We start from the raw sequence: 22,145 nt of genomic DNA on the forward strand, positions 1-22,145 counted from the left end.
CACACACACACACACACACACACACACTCCGCACAGAGTTCTGTAACGTATCAACGTTTTCGTGGATTACAGAGACACCATCGACTTTGCACGCAGTGCGCATCTGTTATTTGTTTCACCAAGGGATTTAATCCGCCTTCTATCTCTTTCCGGTGATCTAATTAATCTGGGAATTGCCCCTAAATTATTTTGGTACTGCTTTGTTATTATTATTGTTGTTGTCGAGTCGAACACGCATCTCACACTGACGTTGAAACACTAAAATAGGAGAACCTGATACAATAGGAACAGTGTTATTTGATGGATAGTGTACGAATACGTAAATGAATATTATGCAATATATCCCGTCGAAATTAATGGATCTCCGTAATAATAACGCTCGATGTATATAATTTATTATCAGTTGAGTTAGTTTGACTGTAACGGGGAAAAGTCCTGGTTCTCGTGGTCGAAACTTACGGATCCGAGTGACCGAGCGATTCAGAGGAACACAGTCAAAACGACGGGAGAAGCACGGCGGAAGAACAGCGACAAACGCGCAATATGTCAATTTTTATGTATGGAGTCAAACGAAGTGCACAAAGTTAGCGCAGCCGTAAGCAAGCGCTATACGCTGGCAACCGTGACGCCCGCTGCCTTTCCGCAAACTAACTATCACCACTTGTGATAACTTTGCGCGAACTAGGATGGGACGAGACGAGAGGAAGGTGCGGGTAATCCGATAAGATGTTCCGAGCGGACGTGCTCCAACCCCCGTGTCGAGTCTTCTCTTTCTCCCTCCGTCTTTCTGCCTTGAACATCCTGGACGCCGAACATTCTGCTGAACCACGAAGCTTTTCCCGAATACGTCGAAGACAACGAATGACTGCCACGAATTTTTCAAACCGTTCACATTGTCCGCGAAAGCTTTTTAAAAATCCGTTATAGTTTATAGAACCGCGATAAGAGAAGCTAAGAAGATTCAAAGACGACGACTACGTTTGTTAACTATGCCAACCCACGTCACATGTCGAGAATCCGTCAAAGTTTGCAAGCGCTTTCAAAGCTCGTCGTCTGTCGTGGGTGAAATCTTCTCGTCGCTTATCGGACATCTCTTTGGTTAACTTCCTTTAGTTAAGTGAATCACGAGGAGAACGAAAAGAATCTCCGTAGCGTATAAATGCCATCGTAGAAAATAAGTCGCCAGAAATCGCGGTCAAACTATTATGGGCGTAGCCAAAGAGGAGGGGCTATGACCATAAATCTTATAAAACAAATATAATTAAAACCGTTTAAAGGGATTATATTTAATGAGATTATTCACAAGAAATTTTTAGAAAAGAAGAAAAAATTGGAGGTAGTTTTACAAAAATTTTCTGAGAATCTAAGGTGGCTAGTGTTATAAATTTAAGATTTCCAGTTCGAAGAATTAGTTTATAATTTAAAAAAATAAAATTAATTAGTATATGAAATATATGTAATTTTTTTATTTATCTACCAGTAATTAATTAAAAATAATATCAATATAAAACAAAACAAGTCTAATAATCCATATCACTCGATTACCCCGGGTTCAAAACTCTCTAATTTGGTCCCTCTTCCCTAAACAAGATCCCTGCTACGTCTATATATCTAATATAGTACAAATCAGTTTCTTACGAGAGAGAGAGAGAAAATAAATTCCAGAATAAAAAAAACATTCCTAGCTATTTTTTTCAAATAGCGAAGTTATTATATGACGAATAAAAATGGAATTTCATCGAGTTATACTTCCTGGTGCGCAAATAAAATCATATAAATAATAAAATTTTATTTCCCATTGAATTTTATGTGCACTATCGTTCCTAGATACTAGAGAGTATTATAAAATATAATGTAATAACGCGTACGAAAAACAGTATATATATATATATATATACGGCAGATAAGATAATCCTTACCGGATAACGCCTCGTCGCTGCAAGACGTGGCGAACTCCATACGATCGGGTGTCCTGCAACCGATGTCCAATCTACGTACACTACCATGGTGGCACTGGCTTGGGAATGCTGTCGAGGGCACTCTCCCGTCGTGCACCTCCGCTGCGTTAGCAACGTTCTGCTCGCCGTCGACGGCCAATACGCTTTCAACGTTGTCGGCGTTCGGTGGCCGAAACAACGACACGATCTCGTAGCGACCGAGATTGGGGCATTGCCTGGTCATCGGATCGGATGCTGAAAACGCGTAAAACTCATTTAATTTCGTCTGATATCATTATCTTAATTAAATCATGCTCTAGCAATTTCAACTGGCACAATTTTTTTATTCATCTCGATAATATTTGATTAAATAACGTGTTAAATAGAGCGACGAATTATAAACAAACTGTCCTTTTCTCATGTGTGAAGAACAGCCATTAACTTTCACGCGATTCTCCAGCGACGAGCGACAGAGGATCGCTGCTTACATTGTAGTGTAACTTTTAGCCGAGCAATTTGATATGCGATCGACACGCAGTCGACGCGTACCACACGGTAAGATGAACGCGTTCTACTTTGTTCTTATAGGAAATTAGTGCAACACGATCCACGTTACAGTGAGAAGCCACTGTTTATTACGTTCACCGTCAAAATGTTGAATCTCTCGGGACGATCCTTTCAAGAAATTCTATGCGAAAGATTCGTTTTTATATACGAATCTTTTTACTACTGTTTATTATATTTACTACATTAATTACTACTTCGGCTAGGATTAAAAGCTTTAAAAATTACTTTATAATAAGCTTTTCCAACTAACAATAAGTTTTCCACTTGAGTAGTAGAGATAGGGATATAGAGCATTTACAAAATAATGTCATCATTTAAATAATATCGTCATTTACTAAATAATTAAATAATTAATATTACATTACTCACATATATTATATAGATGTAATAGATATAAACTGTGCATTTCCTGATCTTATATTAGCATCTGTGTGTTTCGTTAGAAAGAATTCAATATATCAGCATCTCTTTTCAATTCGATACTTAAAAAAAAAGAGATAAAGGCATTTATTTTTATTGTAGGGCAAGCTCTTTAACATAAAAGTAAATAAACAAAAAGGAAGTACAATGGAAAGAATATACAAAAATATGCAAAGTTTAGCAAGAGCAATGCAACATGAATAATACATGAAGAACAAAAGTATACGGAAATATATAAAATTATATATAAAAAAACGTATGGAATAACAAAATTAAGAAAAAATAAAAACGATAAACTGAAATGGCAGGAAGAAAAAGAATGATGACGCAGCGAGAGAGAGAGAGAGAGAGAGAATAATATTGTTAAAATAAATAAAAATATTATTAAAGTATTAAAGCTTTCTAAATCGATAGTGACAACTTTATATAAGAATGCGTAGTTTATTCTTATTACGTCTAATGTATAATATCCATTAGAAGGTTTATTTAAATTTAAATAACCTTCATATTGATTAAAAAGTGTTAAAGTTGCAAAAACGATTTAAAATTAAGATAAGAGATATTCTGCTTGCATAATAAAAACAAAATTATATTTAAAATATGTCTTAAAATTAATAAACAGATAAAACGGGATATATATGGATGTGGAAAGAACAGGTTTACTAAAATATCTAAAAATTTAGATACAGCTCGATACAGATCTGAAAATAATTTTGTTAACCTACAAAATAATTGTATAGAAAAACTAATTGCTAAAATGTCAAAACGCAGCATTGCTCATGCTCGAGTTTTCTACATAATTATTTTGGTTGATCCAACAAAATTATTTTCCACAATTTGTATCTACCTAAATTTTTAGATATTTCAACAAAATTATACAATACTTTGTAGAAATTAATATTTCAAAATGACAGATGAAAAAAGCATTATAATATCGTAGTCTAGTTACATACTGAAAAAGATTGAGAAATGCTATTTTCACACGGTATAACTTTTAGCTGAGCAATCTTCGGTGGTAATGCGCGCGTGTATCTAAGAGTGTACCGCGACACACAAAAGAGAAGACGAGTGCGAATGTCGGTGTGATAAATTCCGCACCGACAGCGCGGTGGAACAGCTCCGCTCTTCGTCGACATTGCTGGAATCGGCAAAGGAGAAACTGAAAGACGAGCCGAGTCTTACGAGAGACTTTACGATGGATCCGGCATATGATCCTTTATGCGCTCATAAACCCGCGCTTCGCGAATTGATTGTTAAACTCCACCATTCACGAACTTCTCGCCGAATGCACCCGCGCGCTTCTCTCGCAAGTACATAGGTACTTTCCATCACCGGGTACATGGTATAGACCCCCTCCGAAGTACCTTTCACGTACAGATTCTTGGACAGATTTGGGGTAGATTTATCCTTCGCAATAATGTCGAGGCATCAATCATTCTTGAGCTACGGCATTGAAGAGATCTAGGAAATTTCATGAAACAGCCTTCGGGGCAAAAATAGATAACAAAACTTTATCCCTCATTTAATTTTAGATAAACTTTTCGCTTTAAAAGACTCTTAAGTTGAGGATTAGTTACAAAAGTATTTAAAGTCGAATGTTGGAAGGTTACTAGAACTTTCGTCAAGCTTTCGCAGGAGAAAAATTTACTCCGAATTAACCGAGGGACCTACGTATGAAGCAAAATGCATGGAATTTGGTACGCTTTATATACGTGGACGTTTGCTCAAAATGTACGCGAATCCATATATCAGTAGGAGAGAGCTCATAGGGTCGAAACAAATCCCGAGTTTCCTATGAATTGTGTGTATTTGAGTGAATTGTTCGTAAGACCACCGTGTATTCTGACGTCGCCAGACTCACGGATCGATGTCTGAAATTGGCTTGACAGAAGCTAAAGGACAGGACGCTCTTTCGTTAGACCACTTCGAAAACTTCAAGATCTGGTATACGATATACATACAATATACGTACATGCGGTTGCAAAGAGTACAATGTGATATATTTTCACCGATAGAATATAATTCTCCAGATGAGAAATCCAACGCGAATAAGTGCATCAGTACTGCAAAACTAATCTTTCGATGCCAGATCATTACAAGAACGACACACTTACATATAGCACATCTAACCCAATTCGATTATCTATAACTTTCGCAAAAATAAACATATTGTAAAAATTGTTTTGGGTGAACTTCCGAAAACGTCCAACGCCCGATTATCATGAATTTTGTTAGAAATACTCTAAATGAATGCCCTTGATTGGATTTTCACCGACGAGAAAGTTTAATGCCAAAAATGTTTGAATGAAGTTATGGAAGTTTGTGCTTGTTATGTAAATATCGACAATAATGGAAGCAGCTCCGATGCTCTTGATCTTGACATATGTTTAGCATTGATTTAGAAGATATAGTAAATTAAAGTTCCATAATATGTAGAGAATAAGTTTGAAAAATAATGTTTTTTTTTATTATATAGTACACAAATTTTCTGCTTTAAAATATATTTTACTGTCCATGCGAAGCGACTCTCACCCCCTCCCCCCTGCTTATGGGGCGCACGACTTTCTTAATTGTACTGTTGCATATGGGTTTAACAATAAATATTTTCCTTCTATATACGCATCCTCTCATTCAACTCCTATATAAACTGCGATAAACATGTAGTATACTGAAAATAATAAGCACAAACTTCCATAACTTCATTGAAACATTTTTGACATTAAACTTTCTTGTCGGTGAAAATCCATTCAAGGGCGTCATTTGATTTCTGTCAAAATTCATGACAATCGGGTGTTGGACGTTTTCAGAAGTTTATGCGATTTTTTTCAATCAAAACCAAATATTAAAGAATATAACGATATACATCAAATGTATATATGTCTTTACTAATAGAAAAGTTATAAGCATTTGTGAACATTTTGTTGAGCAAAATGTATCGAGTCTTCATTCTGTTACGTACAGATCTCTCATGATTCGCTTATCTCCTGTCAGAATAACTCGATAAGATCAAGACAAACCAGGGGACGCGGGCAATGAATCGGAAGAAAAACGGAGGGTTCCATCGAAGTCGAATTGGCACCAAAGCGCTGGGAGGCCGAAGTAAACCCGGAAATCACCTTCGAGCAAACGTTTCTGATTCTAGTTTCCGGTCGCAACGCGGAGCGCGGCCGAATTTCCAATCTACTTAATCTTGGCTTACGGTGAAAAAGAAATGGGCATACTATTTCACGATCCCATTATATCGGCGCCCTTTGCGATAATAGATCTTTCGCGAATAGTGGAGAAATTTTACGCCCATGGAGTGCTCGAATACGATATTATTCCACGCACTTTATCGCGCTTCCGTTCGCATCGAAGCGAAGGCGACATCGAGGCGAATGGAAAATTAAGAAGCCGCGATTATTAATCGAGTAATAAAATGCAGCTGACTCGCTTTAAAAAAAAAGAGAGGGAGAGAGAGAGGGGGGGGGGGGGGGAGATCCAAAAGAAACTGCAAGTTAATTTACGAGCCACCTCATCGGAATATCGACACAAATTAATTTACCCTCGATTAATTACAGTTGTAATACCGACAAAGCAAAAATGCCGGAATGCATTAATGGTGGGACCGACCGCGTTTAACTGCGTTAATTGAAACTGCAGTAACAAACATATAACACGATCCGTCAACTGAGCACTGTTAAGCGTAATCAAATTTGCGTATATTACATTCGCCGGGCTCGGGAAAGTTGACACCCCGCATTAAAGCCCAATTAGTTACTTTACTGCTGCGACGTGATATTGCGACGACAATGCGTAATTCGATTAGAAGATCGGAAAATTTACTTACTGATGAACGTCGTGTACGGCATCGTGTGCGAGTTGAACGTGCTCGAGTTGCATATGTCGTCGGGCTGCTGGCCCCATTCCGACAGTTGCATCTCTATTACGTGTTCGTCCCTTCTGTGGAACATGACGCATACGTATCCGTTCTTGCTGAAAAGGAACAAAAGCGTTAGATATCAAAATAATTGAGAAAGACGTCGTGAAAGTTGAACTTTTCACGTATAGAAAGAACGATTTTGTTGAAATATCTGAAAGTTTCGACAAAGGTATACAGATTTGAAAATAATTTTGTTGAATCATCCAAATAATTATGTAAAAAATTCAAGCATAAAACAATGCTGCAAAAAGTTTTCACATTTTAGCAACCAGCTTGAACTATATAATTATTTTGATGGTCCATAAAATTATTTTCAGATCTGTATCTAGTTAAATTTTTTGGTATATAAAATCGTTCTTTCTCCATGCATAAAAAAAGAGTTGTTTAATCCTTAGTACATACGATAATTTTCCGGTCCTTTGTTACGGTAAATCGTTTAATTTTAAATCGATCAATTTTTATCACTTAATTTATAAGCACATAAAAATTATTAAATAATTCTTATATATACTTCAATATGACCAACCGTCTCAAATTAGAAGGAAGTCCTAAATTTTAATTCTTTATTCCATTTTACGTATTCCAAATTTTGTTCCAAATTAAAAACATGATTATAAATTATGCTTCTTTTAAAGGTAAAAATAGTAAGTGTGACATAATAAATAAAAATAAGTGTAAAATATAATTTTCAACTAACATGTGAACAATTTTATAATTTTTTATTTAAGAACTCAGATATTATTCATAAAATGCATTCAGTAGAAAAATACAATTTTAAAAAATAAAATGTGACCTCGTAACTTGATGTAATTTTTGTTGTGATATCATGTAATGTTATACATCAAGTGTTATTAGTTATTTACAAATATAATAATATAATATTGTTCATGTGTTTCATTAAAAATTATTTAAAAAATGTTTATTTATTAAAAATTAATTACTATAATTAATGTTGATGTATTTTTTAAATATCCCTTTTCCCTTTTAAAAGAATTAATCACCTTATCTTACATATAATTTAACATCTTTAGAAAGCACTTTTGAGACTTCTCCACAGGTATTTTCTTCAAAGAAGCAACGCGGTTTGCGGGTTATTTTCGTATCTTGATGCATCATTAAATGCCTTCAACGCATTTAAATATTTTAGGATGTATCAAGATATGGAAATAATCGAAAAATCGCGTAGTATATTTAGAAAATATTGATGTACTTATGTGTTAAAAAAAAGAAAAGGATAAAGACCATTATTTAGTCAAGTGCTGTTAGCAAGAAAAAAAATGTGCAGGATATAAATAATCCAATCGCGTGTACTATAAGAGTGTATTATAAAAGTTAAATTTATAACAAATTCAGGACGCACTAGTACGCACTGGTGTACATTAAAACCGTTGTATAGTGATTTAATCTGAGTGTAAAAATAAAATGCAAATATTTCGAATTATAATATTTTATCTAACAATACAATAAAGCGTATTAAGTATTTCACGGTTTAATCGGTTTCTATATTTACATTAAACACATATCTTTCGTCAATTTGTACGACGGTGTTAATGTGTACCAATCATACTGAGTGCGTCCAATCGAATTCGTTATTAGATGTACCGAAATGATTTTTTATGAGATTACTTTAACTTGTTAGGTCATTGGAATTATACGAGAGAGATCACGCAGAGAAACGAAAGGGATGACTCATTGTGAATATAACGTCGTTTAGTTCGCCCCCTTAGGTTGTAAAAATAAGATCTCCCACGGACAAATAAAAATTTGGATCTGAAAGGATTAGGCACACGAGATACGTTTAATAGTTGGTCCAGCGGACCGTTAAGGCTGATCTCGAGAAGATGAGAGTACCGACGTGCCTTTTCCGCCCAGAATGGCGACGACGGCTAGGGCAAAAAAAAAAGGGAGAACACCCTAAATCTCCCCCAGGATTAAGATTTTATTTTATCAGAACCTTTCTTAACGGCCGAACGTTAAGTTTAACGCAATTCTTTTACGACGGCAGCCAGCCTTTACGGCGGAATCTGAAAACTCGACTGCTCCACGCGCCTATATGTATACGTATATATAGACGCAGGTATAGACACGCCGCGTATAAGTTCATATCTGTATACACTCCGGCGATATACGTTTACATTGTAACTCCGTGGAGCATCGCCGTCCCGTCCTAAGCCGTTGCGCGCGAACCGGAAACGACGATCTCGACATATATTTGTCTTACGAGTTCCCCGCCCGTGAAGAGGGATATAAAGTTTATATTACTTCTCGATGGCTCGCCTTCTCGCGAAACTAGTTTCCGCGATCGCGTTCGGGGATTTCGCAGGCGGCATTACGGACAAATTTTTTGCTGGTTTCAATTTAATTGCGCTTGTCGAGAACGGCGGAGCAACGCAAGAAAGAACAAATGTGTCCGTTCGCGGTGGAATATATAAGCTGGCGCGAAGAAAAATTATCGCTTAATCATATTAAAAAGAAATATACGATAGCTCTCGAATATTTCCTAAGCACCGATCTGTTTCTGCTCCGAGTTATTTTCAAATCTGTCATGACGGCTTTTGACAGTAGGACTTAAAACGTAATTATTGCTTTTACGAACCGTATTATCTAGGCTAACATGTTATAAATACCGAACATATATTAAAATTCGAAACATGAGATTTTATTTGCTACAATTTTGTATCTTTCTCGATGATATCAAGCGTCTATTCTTGTTAAAATCATTCTAATAATAAGTACAACTGCGCATTCACGCGACACAAATCTATTCTTGGAGACTAAAATAATAATATTCATTTTTCAAGATGAGAATATTACTTATCACCAATCTGCATTGAAGTTTGTAGCCACCAAGAACCGGGTCAGAGTGTTAAAAGTTTCAAGTCGCAATTTCAGTGTCGATGTAGAAAAATAGGCAAATTGTACAAGTCATGGCAAGGAAAATTACGTTTCTCCTTAAATATTCAACCATGCTTTTAGACCGTCGACCGTTACGTTATTTTTTCCAGTAGAAAGTACGCTCGCGGCGTCAAAATTTCATTATTCGCCGTGGACTATGATTTGCAGACGCCGGGCGAGTGGTCTTTTTACGGAAAAATATCCCGTAGCCGAGCAGCGTGCGCATTCGGGCGTATAAAAGCATTGTAATAAAACGTGACGAACGTCAGGGGGAGGCTTCGTGGAAACCGACACTCGTCTGCGATATGATTGATCGATGTCAGTTTTCCGGACGAATCGCGATACGATACGATCCGCCAACCGCCGGTATCCACCCTCAGTATCCACACCGCGTGTGTAAAAACATATATACATATATCGGAAGATGAGGCGTTAAATACAGTCCATGCGTGGCGTGACTTTAGAGGTGCAAAATGAAAGGTGTCGCGAGCGTGAAAAATCAGCGATTAGAACAGTGAAGATAGAGTAAAAATATTTTTTTTTAAAGTAGATATGAAGATAGAAAAAAATAAGTAATAAAAAATTACTTAACGCGGAAAAAAGCTAAAGGAAAAGATAGAGAAAGAGACTAAAAGCACATTTCTCCCGTTATCTCCACTTAGCGAGAGCCATTTTAAAATATCAAGATAATGCGAGGAAGAAAAAGGAAAGATTCGTATAAATGGTATTTAAATTTCAATGTATAAGAAAAAGCGTGATCTCGAATGTATTTGTCTCGACAAAAAATTACAACAGTACCATGAAATTGTTGCGGAAAATGATAAAGTGACAGATATATCACGCAGAACACGATAGGCGAAAATACTACAATATCTTGACCAAATATCGACAGTTAACGATACTCAATCACTATGCAATCGAATAAGTAAAAAAATCGTTTTCAACCTGACTGATGGTGATCGTATGTCAACGTATTCGAGATGCGCGCCGATGACCGGATGTTCGAAAATATTTGCTGAAGAATATATAGATATAACGTTAAAAACATAGCGTAGATCTGTCGTTGCAGCTGTTACCTCCGAATTAAAACGAAATGTAAAATACTGGCCAATCGCATAGTGAATCAAGAGCAATTTCGCGATTACTCGGAGAAGGCGTGAAGTAAACAATCACCGTAATATCGAAGAGCAATGAAGTAATCGAGAGCTTCGCACTGATTATGAATAAAAAACATACAACGGCAAAGTTTCAAAATTGTCCATCGCGCCGTAGGGAATTTTCTTTGAAAACACGCCAGTGCATACAATAGTACATATTGCAATATGCATTGCGACATTGGCCGTTGTGGCATAAAAACCCGGAAGTAATCAAAATATCCGTATTATTGCGCCGCCTTTAAGAAGAAAGTGAAGTAATTTGCACGGAAAAAAGTTTTGCTAAAGTATTTACAAATTTAGGCAGATACAGATCTGAAAATAATTTTGTTGGGCCATTAAAATGATTATGCAGGACGTTGCATAATCATTACACGATACATTATCATAATATAATGCAAATAGTTTTGACATTCTAGCTAGTTTAAGTATTTCACTTAATTATTTTGATGGCCCAACAAAATTATTTTCAGATTTATATCTACCATTTTTCTAAGACTTTATCTTTAAGAGTATATTGAGAGAAATATTTCATATGATATATGTGACTTACAAAAACTTTCTTACTTTTTAATTTAAAAATTTGGTTTGTTTTAATCAAAATTAGAATAACCAAATATTTATTAGAACCACAAAAAATTTGAATTAAAAAGTGAAAAAGTTTTTGTAAATCACACATCATAACAAAATATTTCTCTCAACGTATTACATCTTTAAAGAAACTGTTTTACAGAGTTTTGTCTTCCTACGATAAGGACTAAAATAGTCCAATATGAGCTAAATTGGCACGGACCCAAAAACCAACCATAATGATACCGCTCCTTTTTAGGTACATTGGCACAAAATAGTTCTTTCCGTACGTGAGTTTTAGTTTTCGCCTGATAACAATTTGCAACTTGCGCAAATTCTTATCTTCCATATGCCTGCGTTAATTATTGACAGCGTTGTTATGATACATATGTAGTGTGTCAAATTTAGTGTCGCGGATTCTCTTTTAGCAGAAATTTTCTATTTTAGATCACACGGTTCATAAGGTAGGTATTTTCGAAAATGCTCGACAAGGAAGCGCGTATTCCAGCCCGATGTGATAATGCATCGACGGCGACGCGATAACGTAAAGAGCGGCAACTTAATTAATTAACTCGCGCAGCGCGCAGCCGTTTACATTCGGTTTCTGGCATGCATCCGGGAACGCCCGACCGCCGTTATCGTTCCCCAGCGTGCACTGGCGCGTCTTCTTACGAGATCGTGTGCATCTTCCGTTTCTCTTTCACCCATCTCGCATCATGCTCTCCCTCTCGCTCTCGCGACCCGCAACGACCGAAAATACCCTGTTTCTCTTCTGTGAAATTCTTTCGCAGTTCATTAATGATCACCGTGTAACGTTGATACCTTAATTAAAATTTTCCCTAATTTAACGATATACGTTCGTAATCCGAGAATATTGGCACCGCGCGCCGCTAATTAAATGCAAATAACAATTACGTATGGATGTTTAATCCTAAAAAACGTCATTATTACTACCGTTAAAATATTGTTAATTACACGATTGTAAATATATAACGCAATGCACGCTCTGTCGATCGCCTGTCATGTAATCATCCTCTCTCCTGCACATATAATCATGTCGTTCGTTGTCGATTAAAAATACGTTGCCGACGCTGCGATGTTTATCCGCAACAAAATATTCCTTTGACATATGACCCATTACAGCATCGTCGACGATATATGACACTCGGGTGACGTTGATTTAAAACTTTTCCGTGCTCGACGTGTCAATGGCCGACGTACCGGCCATTACCATCGTCACCACTTACTACAGTGTCCCAAATCGAAGAGGACACTTTTTCGACCTTTTCAATCTAATTTATATATAATATTTGCTCGTCAGATCATTCGCTCGACCGTGCCGCGCGCTCATCCAAGTAATTTCACGCTCGTCTTTCCCGGGCGGAAAGAAAGCACCCTCTTCTCTCCTCGTCAGTCCGCGGGTCCAAGATGTAGGTCGTTCTCGTCAGTGGCGTTTCAAAGATCGAGCGTCAGGCAGGGGATATATCTATAGGACGTCGATTCCGCGTGGTAGAGGTATACCTTTGACCGCAGAGAGACCACCTATGGAACAGCGACGAGAATGTACCGGCACTACCGGCCGTTACGTTCCTTCTCATCTTTCACCTTTCTCTTTCTCCTCTTCTTCTTCCGCTTTTTCTTCGATTTCATTCCGTCCGCTGAGTATCCGCCGTGATGAAAGCGCATCAGCGTCGCGGCCGTTCTCTCGAGCGTGCGGAAAGCGATATCGCGTGTCTTCCTGTAGAATCCCGCAATACCGCAGTGTCGAAAATTCAAGGAAATGCAGCTGTTCCGCCATCGCGAATGTTATTCTTTTACGAAGCTAATCATCTCTCCGTTGAAGATGGAGGTTAAAAGGAGATCTTGAGTTTGTAGAAATTAAACCGACAGTAAAAACATTTCCGCGTCCCGTTTCGTTTTATATTTTAACTAGCTGTAAAAACATTTTCGCTCCATTTCCGATTTTGCGAAACAGTTTACGCGTTTACTAAAAGCGAATTTTGTAAAATATAATTTTTCACTTAAAAATACGCGTCGGCCAAATACGAATAAGGAAACTGTTTCAACAGTTTCAACGGTGGCGTTATTTCAACAAACGGCCACTTGAATAATACAGTTTCACCGTGTCGAGAACAGTAAAATGCAAGTGGGATATCGCGGTGTACTGTATTCCGACGAAGGAGTATCTTGATGTCGTTTTCAGATGAAAATGTTGCGTGTACACGTAACGCGAGTATATTGACGAAGCTTCACCCGTGACAGAACAGTCACGTATTTATTCGAAAATGCATGAGCCGAAAGCGTTATCTACCTGCACAAAATATTTTCGAATTCCTGTGACTTTTGACTTAATATCGTAGTAGCATATTTGTACACCCGCATGTGCACACATGTACTTCAAATGTCTCTAATAATGTAAAGTATCTGTTATCAGAATTAAATAAAAAAACGGACACGATCCGCGGCAGATATTTTTTTTTTCCTATCATTTCGATTCAACCGCTATATGTATTTATACGTTATAAAATGGGACACTGAACATTTTATAACTCACTAAAATAGATGAGTTACAAAGCTGTTTTGCAATCATGCAAGCTGTGTACTTTATGAAACGTTGGATATTGCGGATTTATACGCCGCAGGTGTTTGCAATAGACAATCTGTTTAGTTGTAAACTAAGATTGGCGTTTGCACCGGATTCGGCTATTTGCAGAATAGACGTGACCTACTTGCCGATAACGCCAGACGAAAACTAATTTTAACCGTATGAAAATGGTTCTTGATTTACAACGGGATATCCATTCGGAACAGCGAGATACACGCGTTCAACGAATCAACGGAAATTATTTTATTTATGCGACCCTTTTGTCGCACCAACGTTGTCCAATCTTCGGCGACGTAACGCTCGCGATTTTCAACAAAGTAATTTCTGCAGGAGCACGTTACCGGCTCGCGTATATGTTCACCAGTTTGTTTGTGGCCGCTATTGCTTCGAATGTCCTCGTTTGCTTTCCCGGCCATTCCTCCCGCGGTGGTGGAGATTTATTTTACTACTTACAATTAGTTTCAGCCACCACTTCGTATACTCGGAGACACAGTGTGCGACGTGTGCGCGGGTCAGCGCGAAGAATACCGCGCAGTTTACCGTGATTTAACTACTCGACCGTATTTCAGACCCTCCATGTTGGGGAAACTGTCTTAAAAACATGTACGCCTGAATATTATCCAGTCTAACATTTTAATTCAATTGAGTTTTATATTCAATAATAATTATCATACATTTGAAAGACGCGTTAGAGACGAATATCTTCATTTTTTAAATCTTGCAAACATATTTTATGAATTTTTATATTATGAGTTCTCTCTTTCTCTCTCTCTCTCTCTCATGTTCGCGATGTTATAAATGTGAAAAGTTACTGTGCTTGAGGAGATATCCCAGCACAAAATAAATGGTCATTCATTCGTTCGTTCATTCATTCATTCGTTCATTCATTATCTTTCTCTTTTCTCACTTTCCTTCATACGTATGGTTATATGTAATATTATAGTACAACATTTTCAAATTAAATAAAAAGAGTTTGATAATCACCGGCATAAGTATATGAATACAAAACATTTAAGAACTATCGAACTTTTTCTCGACCGCAGATGCTGGAACGCCGGAGCGAAGAAAAATAGCGCTTTTAAAGTTGAGAGAGGTCGATAGTTTTTGAATTACAGCCGATTGAAAATTAGAAGCGAGGTGAACTTCGAAAGTGTAAATAGGGAATAAAACCTAGTTCTCTCAGCGAATTTCAAGGGAACTTTATTTTAACGGCAGTTCAATCTAAGGCTTGATTACTGAGATTTCCGAAACTATTTCGACACCGTCCGGCTGCAAATTCTTTAATTAACTTGTAGAGTTGATACATTCTGCATAAGTATACCAATAAAGTATCAATTATGAATAACTAAAAGTTTTATTTTAAAGAGCCTTAATGAATTAGAGCCTCCTAAATAGCTAGTAAATAATTAAATCATATTCATGCAAATTAATGGTGCTTAAATTAAAGTGCACTTTAACTTAATGCAGTTTTAACAGCATATCACTTATAAACACATTTAATATTTTTAGTTAACGCTAGGAGAAATGTATAATTCAGTCTCACACTTTTACTTATATCTGATAATTGAATCTATTAGAACGTTTCTTTTTCATAATCTATTATAATCTTTCTAATTTCCAGTATTAGCAGTATTAAACGATCAAATCAAAATCGATCTCAGAGAATGAATTCATAGGTTAGGTATGTCTTTCAGCTTAGTGGAATGCTATCGGTTGGATTGTCGATTTGGCAGCGCGTATACACGATAATTTTCCACCATCTTGTGCGCCGATTCGAGCGCGAAGATTCTGTACTTCCGGTTCGTAGGACTCCGGTCAACGAGCAATTTTCCGGCCGATTGGTTAGCGAAACGTCGAATTTGCTTCAAGTCGATCTCCGCCAACAGCAAGAGAGACACTCTTGTTTACTTCATGCCGGGGATGGAGATTCTCTGCACGCGCATCTTCTTCCCTTTAATTTAAGATTCCACTATTCGAATATCACCAATTAATATCAACACAAATCTCTTTACTGTACATATAAAAAAATAGTATTATATTATATATATATATATATATATATTTATTTAAATCATGTCCTTCTTTAGATAATATAATTTTAAGTAATTTCTATAAATGGCTCTTAATCAGTTTTTTCCAGATTAAAAATCAGAGATTTTATTTATCTTGCTGAAGATTATCTACTTTCAAAATTGTTACTGTATTGTAATGCGTTCTTTCAAAAAATGTAAAAAAAAAAAGTATCATCAAATGTTTTCCGTCAGCTAGAGAATCGAAGATTCGTTTAAAAAAACTGTAATCTCCGACTGTAAACCGGAAATATAGCAATCATGCTCTTAATATGCGTAAAGTTTAACTGGTCTTTAAATATTAAATTGCATGCAGATGTTAAGATAAATATACGCACGAAGGGATCCAATTCCCCGTAGCGATCGATTTTATTGTTTACTTCGGGTCAAAGGTAGTCTGGACTCTTGTATGCTGTAGTTATCTATCTTCTACTATCGCAGGATAGACATCGTTTACCAATTAGTACGTCTGGTAAATTTTCGACTCGATCGCAGGGTTGAGAGTATCTTGCGCGCGTTACACCCATTTAATTAGACGAAATCATAAACGCACGATACTAAACAAATGTCGGTGCGAGTGCACGTTGCTGGGAATATGACCATGATGAAGTTTGATTATTATTTGTCCGTGCACGTATAAATTCTAATCAACGTATATCATAGTTATATCAGCGAGAATGTCGAGTAAATTACGGCGGCTGCGCCGCATAACTCGAAGCTCGTATTCGGAAGTTAAAACCGCATTCGACCGTGCATAGTATTCTAATAAATACAGTATACCCTTGCCTTTTCCTCTAGAAATGATCGGAATGATTTTCTGCGGTTCGCCGAAGCATTCGAAACCACGCATACGCGTTCATCGAATAGTAGCTGAAATATTCTAACGAGAGAGAGGAGGGGGGGGGGGGGGAAATTTATAAATGGTCGAATATTTCAATTATATAAATTGTATTCTTTAAAAACGCTAAAAATTAAAAAAGATTCAAACAAGCATAAATTACTTCATTACTTTTAAAATATATAATATATACATATATTTCAAAACATGTGTGTGTGTATTATATACAATGCAGGGAATGGAAGTAACTAGTTACTTGTAACGCTGTTATACTTTCCATTACTCTGTTATACCGATTTGGCAATGATGAATTTTTTTTATGACTGTATATACGACGGTAATATTGGGGTTGGAAAGCCACTGGATCGTTATTTGTAACGAGTTGGAAAAGTCACTCCTTACTGAAAAAATTAACTCGGCATTTGCAACTCGTTACTTTTTAGTCATTACTTGTAACGAGATAACGTTACTCGTTATTCGTTAGAAATTACTTTATTCAATAAGTAAACGCGTAAAAATGCAAGTTACTTCACAAAGTGATTTTTCCAATCTTAGCGCAATTTCAGCGTTTAGTTAGTTATACAAAATTGCAACATTATCAAATTGTTATTATAAAAAGTATATAACGGAAAAAGTAACGAAATAATAATAACTCTTCCATTTCCTGAATTATAATGTATGCATACAAGTATACATAAATATGTGTACAATCAAATATATAATGTTAATGCCAATAAAGAGCCAACACTGTATGTACATATGTACATAAATTTATTAAATTATGAGTATAATCAATGTGGTGATAATTAATCAAATAACAATAGTTCTAAACATTTCGACCTCTCTTTTTTTAGGTCTTCAGTACATTATTAAATTAAAATTTTTAATACAAATTTTGTTATAATATACGTGTATATAAATTATATAATTTACGTAGAGCTATCAAAAGGAGAATTAAAGGATCGCTGAGGAAAAAAATCGATCGCGGAGAAACGGCGAAATCTGTGGGATCGAGAGGAATAAGATAATTCTGAAATGCACGGTACATGTACGCGCCGCCAAATACACAGTTTGATCAATGAAGCGACTTGCTGGAAATGAACAAGGCGGCGCTGTATCGGACATGTACGAACAAAAAAAGACATGGGAAGGGGGGGGATCGCCTGTTTATGTGCGCGCGGATCGTGTTTACTCGGAGGGGTTCGTATGCACTTGCATAAGCACCCAGGTACCCGGCAGGGCGTGTACTCGGTGCACCACCCCCGCTTCCGTAACTCCGGCTACTATTTACGGACGTGAGTAATTCATAACTCGTTTTTTCGTTAAGCTTGTCTTGTCCGGCTTATTCCTTCCCCCGCCGTCTGCTCCGCCTCTTCCTCTCTCTTTTTTTCAATCGGGAACGGTTTGTGTGGGCCTCATAAAAACGAGCTTTGATCGGGTGCACCGAGCCGGACCGATCGTCAACCAGCGCGACCGGCGAAGTGTCGAACCGAACTGTAGTTGCACGGCACCGGACACATACATTGGGTATCTCTCCGTTGTACGTGCGCGTATATGTTTCTATGTGGGCGTCTGTACTCTAAAAGCTCGTTATTAGATCGCGCGCACGTGATCTTTTCTTTTCCCGCGGAATGTTCGCTTGATAAGCGAAGAGCCCTTAACGGCTCCCCTTTAACAGCGAAGAAGAGAAAGCCTTTTAGCTCGGACCACAATAACCGGCCGCGTCGTGAAAATCGTGAGATTGCGAGACGAAAAACTTCTTTTTCTCTCTACTGTGTAAGACAACGTTCTACAATGTTCGAATGGGTTTTATATAAATGTATTGGCAATGAGTGTATCGGCGAACGCGAGAACGATAACATATGGTTAACGTTTACCAACGTTAATTCTTAAACAAAGTATAGTTTATTAAACTACACGTTACATTCATTAAATACATACAACTTGGAATTATCAGTGTTTTAATACAAATTTTGATTGCAGGTATATTACGGGGATTAATGTGACTAACGTTACGTGACTAAAAGATCTCGATTTACATACGAAATCGTTCGCCTGACTTTTTCTCGAGGAAAAGTGAATTCCGACGTTATTAAAGAATAGTCCTTCTGAGTTACTGACTCCCATATTTTCTGAGATATCAACGTACTTCGTAAAGTTCAATATTATACGGTTCGCACGCGGTAGAATTCTTCCTGGCGCTTTTGACGTCTAATCGACTCGCCTTCTTCGGCAAGATACTTCTCGCCGGAACGACCGCTTCCGCGCGCAAATATTTCCACGAACAGGCTTTTGAACTAAGGTCAAACACCAATCGCATACTGAGTTTCCGATTATTAAATCGAGACGCTCTTGATAATGCATGAGGTTCCATTTTGTTGGAATAAAACGAACGAGCGTGGCGTAAAATCCACGTACGAGGTAAAAAAAAAATATGGTCTCATACTCTGTTCTCTCTCCTAGATTTGGATACCTTTTCACGCGTTTCGGAGCACGAATTCCCGTTCATCTGAAATATATTTTACAACGCGGTCGTCGTAGTTACGAGCTGCAAATTCACGAACATCACAGACGATTCGTCGCCTGTCGGTCAATGTTTGCGTATGACGGATCGATTCCGGTATACGATCGTCGACGAAATGATGGAATTCGTCGAGCAGTCGGTTAGGTCGTGAGAATAAAGACCGAAAGGAGCGCGGCTCTCGTTCTTCAAAGAACCAATTCCAGAAGAAGCTGCATAAACGTAAAAAAGCGGAACGCGCGGCAGTCGATAGTAGAAAAAGAATGGGATAGAAAAAGAACGGATTCCCAGAACGTAAAATGCGTCGTTTACGTGCTAAAGTGTCGACGAACGATGTCCGTTGGATTGTAGAAGATCTACAGTGGATTGGGTCTATACTGCACACGTATGTAGCCGTCACGTTTATCGAAGTCATTAATTTGAGTGTCGTCAACGCCAGGATGTAACACTCGTTCGACCAAAATTTGGTTTATTCATCATGTCGGAATAATCGATCGGGCGAAGGTCGAAGTCGCGCATGTTCCGGCAGCGACAAATGATTAATAGGCCGAAGGGTGTTTTACTCTTGTCTGCAAGTGAGTCGAATCACCGGTGTCTATTTTTGAGCAATGTGGAATGACAATGCGGTTCGACTGTGACTGCAAACTAGAAAAAAAAAAAAAGAAAATCTATCGCATCGATATTCCATTACAATCTTTCATTTATCTGTTGAAAAGGTATCCTCGATTATTCCAGTTATACGTCTATTATTTTTATGCTCAGAGAAAAAGTGACAACTATATAAGTTTTATATACAGAGTTAAATTCTATAGTTAAATAAACTAATGTAAATATATAATTGAATAAATTATTTTATAGTTGTAGTAACTATGAAATAGTTTATTCAACCCTATAAATTACTTCTAAAATATAAAACTTGTATAGTTGTCCTTTATAGTTGTTATCACTATTTATACACTCTTTTTTTTTCTAAATGTACAAATTATTTCTATAATTATTTCCAGAGATTATTTTTTCTATAAATGTTCATAGAAGATAAGCAAAATTTCAAAACAGGGAAACAGCATGCATCTTATAGGAAGTGTATTGTCAAATTGGAATAAACTGAGATAAAGCTTCCCACAAAGTAGATGTGAAATTCACAGTGCAGACGGAATGTACCTAACCGGAATGCGTTCTACGAATATCGATACAGAATTGAGTTATACATTCAGAAACCAGGTATATAGAGAACGGGTCTCTCTCTCTCTCTCTCTCTCTCTTTCTCCTCTCCTCTTCGTGACAACGTATCGCCAGAAATAAGGCAGTAAATTTGACATGCCCGGCGTCTCGGGCGTGCTTTATGGTTGTCGACGTGCCAACGCGGACAGAACCACGAGAGGGAAGTCGCGATAATGTACGTAACAATGTCGAAAGTCGGAGAACGGGGGATCGTAGAAATAGAATCTCCAGGTCGTTCCGCGTCGTGAAATCCGCCGACGCCGCCGCCACCGCCGTCGGGCGCGGCCGGGTCGAACGGAACGAAACGCGAAAGTTTTATGCAGTACACGAAGGCATCCAACTCGATATACAACCGCGATAAGCACGTTTTTCCGATAAGGACGCCCAGTTCTCCTGTTGCACCGGCGCGAAAGTAGCGATCGGGACCGCTTTCCTTGGAATAGTTTCCTGTGAAGTTCCAAGCTTCCAACCCATTGCCGGATATAGAAGTGGTCAATACGCGTTCTTGGGACGATTAAAGAGATTTCAGTCGCTCACCTGTTTCGTTATCGCGATCTAATTTTGGATACGTATTGGGGGCGCGTGGTATATTTAGGAACAGACGACGACAGTGTCTGACGTGGATAATATTATAGTAGATGTTGTAAAATTATATGACACTTTTTAGCTACATTCTGCTTTATATCATTCAACTAATTATAGCCATATGTTCAAAAATTATATTTCTCATCATTTTTGCTGCACATTAATAATAATAACGATTTTATATATGTACATATATATATATATATATATGACATCGACACGGTGCGATGACCCATGTAGATATCGATCGCGACAGATATAATGGCACCTCGAATCATATTTTAATTCGAGCATTAATAATAATGATATAATAATAAAGGAAAGAAAATGTGCGCGTTTAAGTCTTGTCCCTTTCCATTATAATCGTGGATGCGGTTAAGAAGGTAATTGTACATAAATTATGATTAAGTGGATCTAGAGTTTAAATTGCTCTGCGACTCGATTGGACGATAAATATCGTGAGCTCTATCCAAGACAGGTCGAAAGAGGATGGCAGACGAGCCTGCGTAAGATGTGGCTTTAGAAAGAAAAGGACGAAATATATACAGAGAAGAAAAAAATATATGAATCTAGAATGATTTATCAGAGTTGGTATCGTCTCCTGCGTCGTTGTATACACGAGACTTCCGTGACAGGAAGCTATTTTTCATGATGTTCACGAAGAATACTTGCGCCCGACTGACATTTTAATCGATCTGTAAATACTTATCGGTGGATGAGGTCTAGTTAAATCGACGGACGTGAAAATAATTACGCAAGCGAAGGTAAACGAGGAAGATTAAACAAATTGAGCGGAAAAAATTTAATTCCACATTCCGCGATATCTGCGTTGGAAGTTAAT

At 37.4% G+C, this 22,145-nt stretch overlaps 1 protein-coding gene across 2 annotated transcripts in view; it reads right to left on the minus strand.

The window, feature by feature from the left end:
• LOC108768809 (uncharacterized) overlaps window positions 1-22,145 on the minus strand; it is a 133,956-nt gene that overhangs the window by 4,716 nt on the left and 107,095 nt on the right. For both annotated transcript variants that reach the window (XM_018519414.1, XM_018519413.1), the window contains exons 7-8: window positions 6,754-6,899; window positions 1,920-2,192 (exon numbers count right to left, since the gene is read on the minus strand). In XM_018519414.1, the coding sequence (XP_018374916.1) occupies window positions 1,920-2,192; window positions 6,754-6,899 (419 nt within the window). The remainder of the gene's footprint in view (window positions 1-1,919; window positions 2,193-6,753; window positions 6,900-22,145) is intronic.

Source organism: Trachymyrmex cornetzi, unplaced genomic scaffold (genome assembly GCF_001594075.2).
Source record: "Trachymyrmex cornetzi isolate Tcor2-1 unplaced genomic scaffold, Tcor1.1 scaffold83, whole genome shotgun sequence".
Lineage (NCBI taxonomy): Eukaryota > Metazoa > Arthropoda > Insecta > Hymenoptera > Formicidae > Trachymyrmex > Trachymyrmex cornetzi.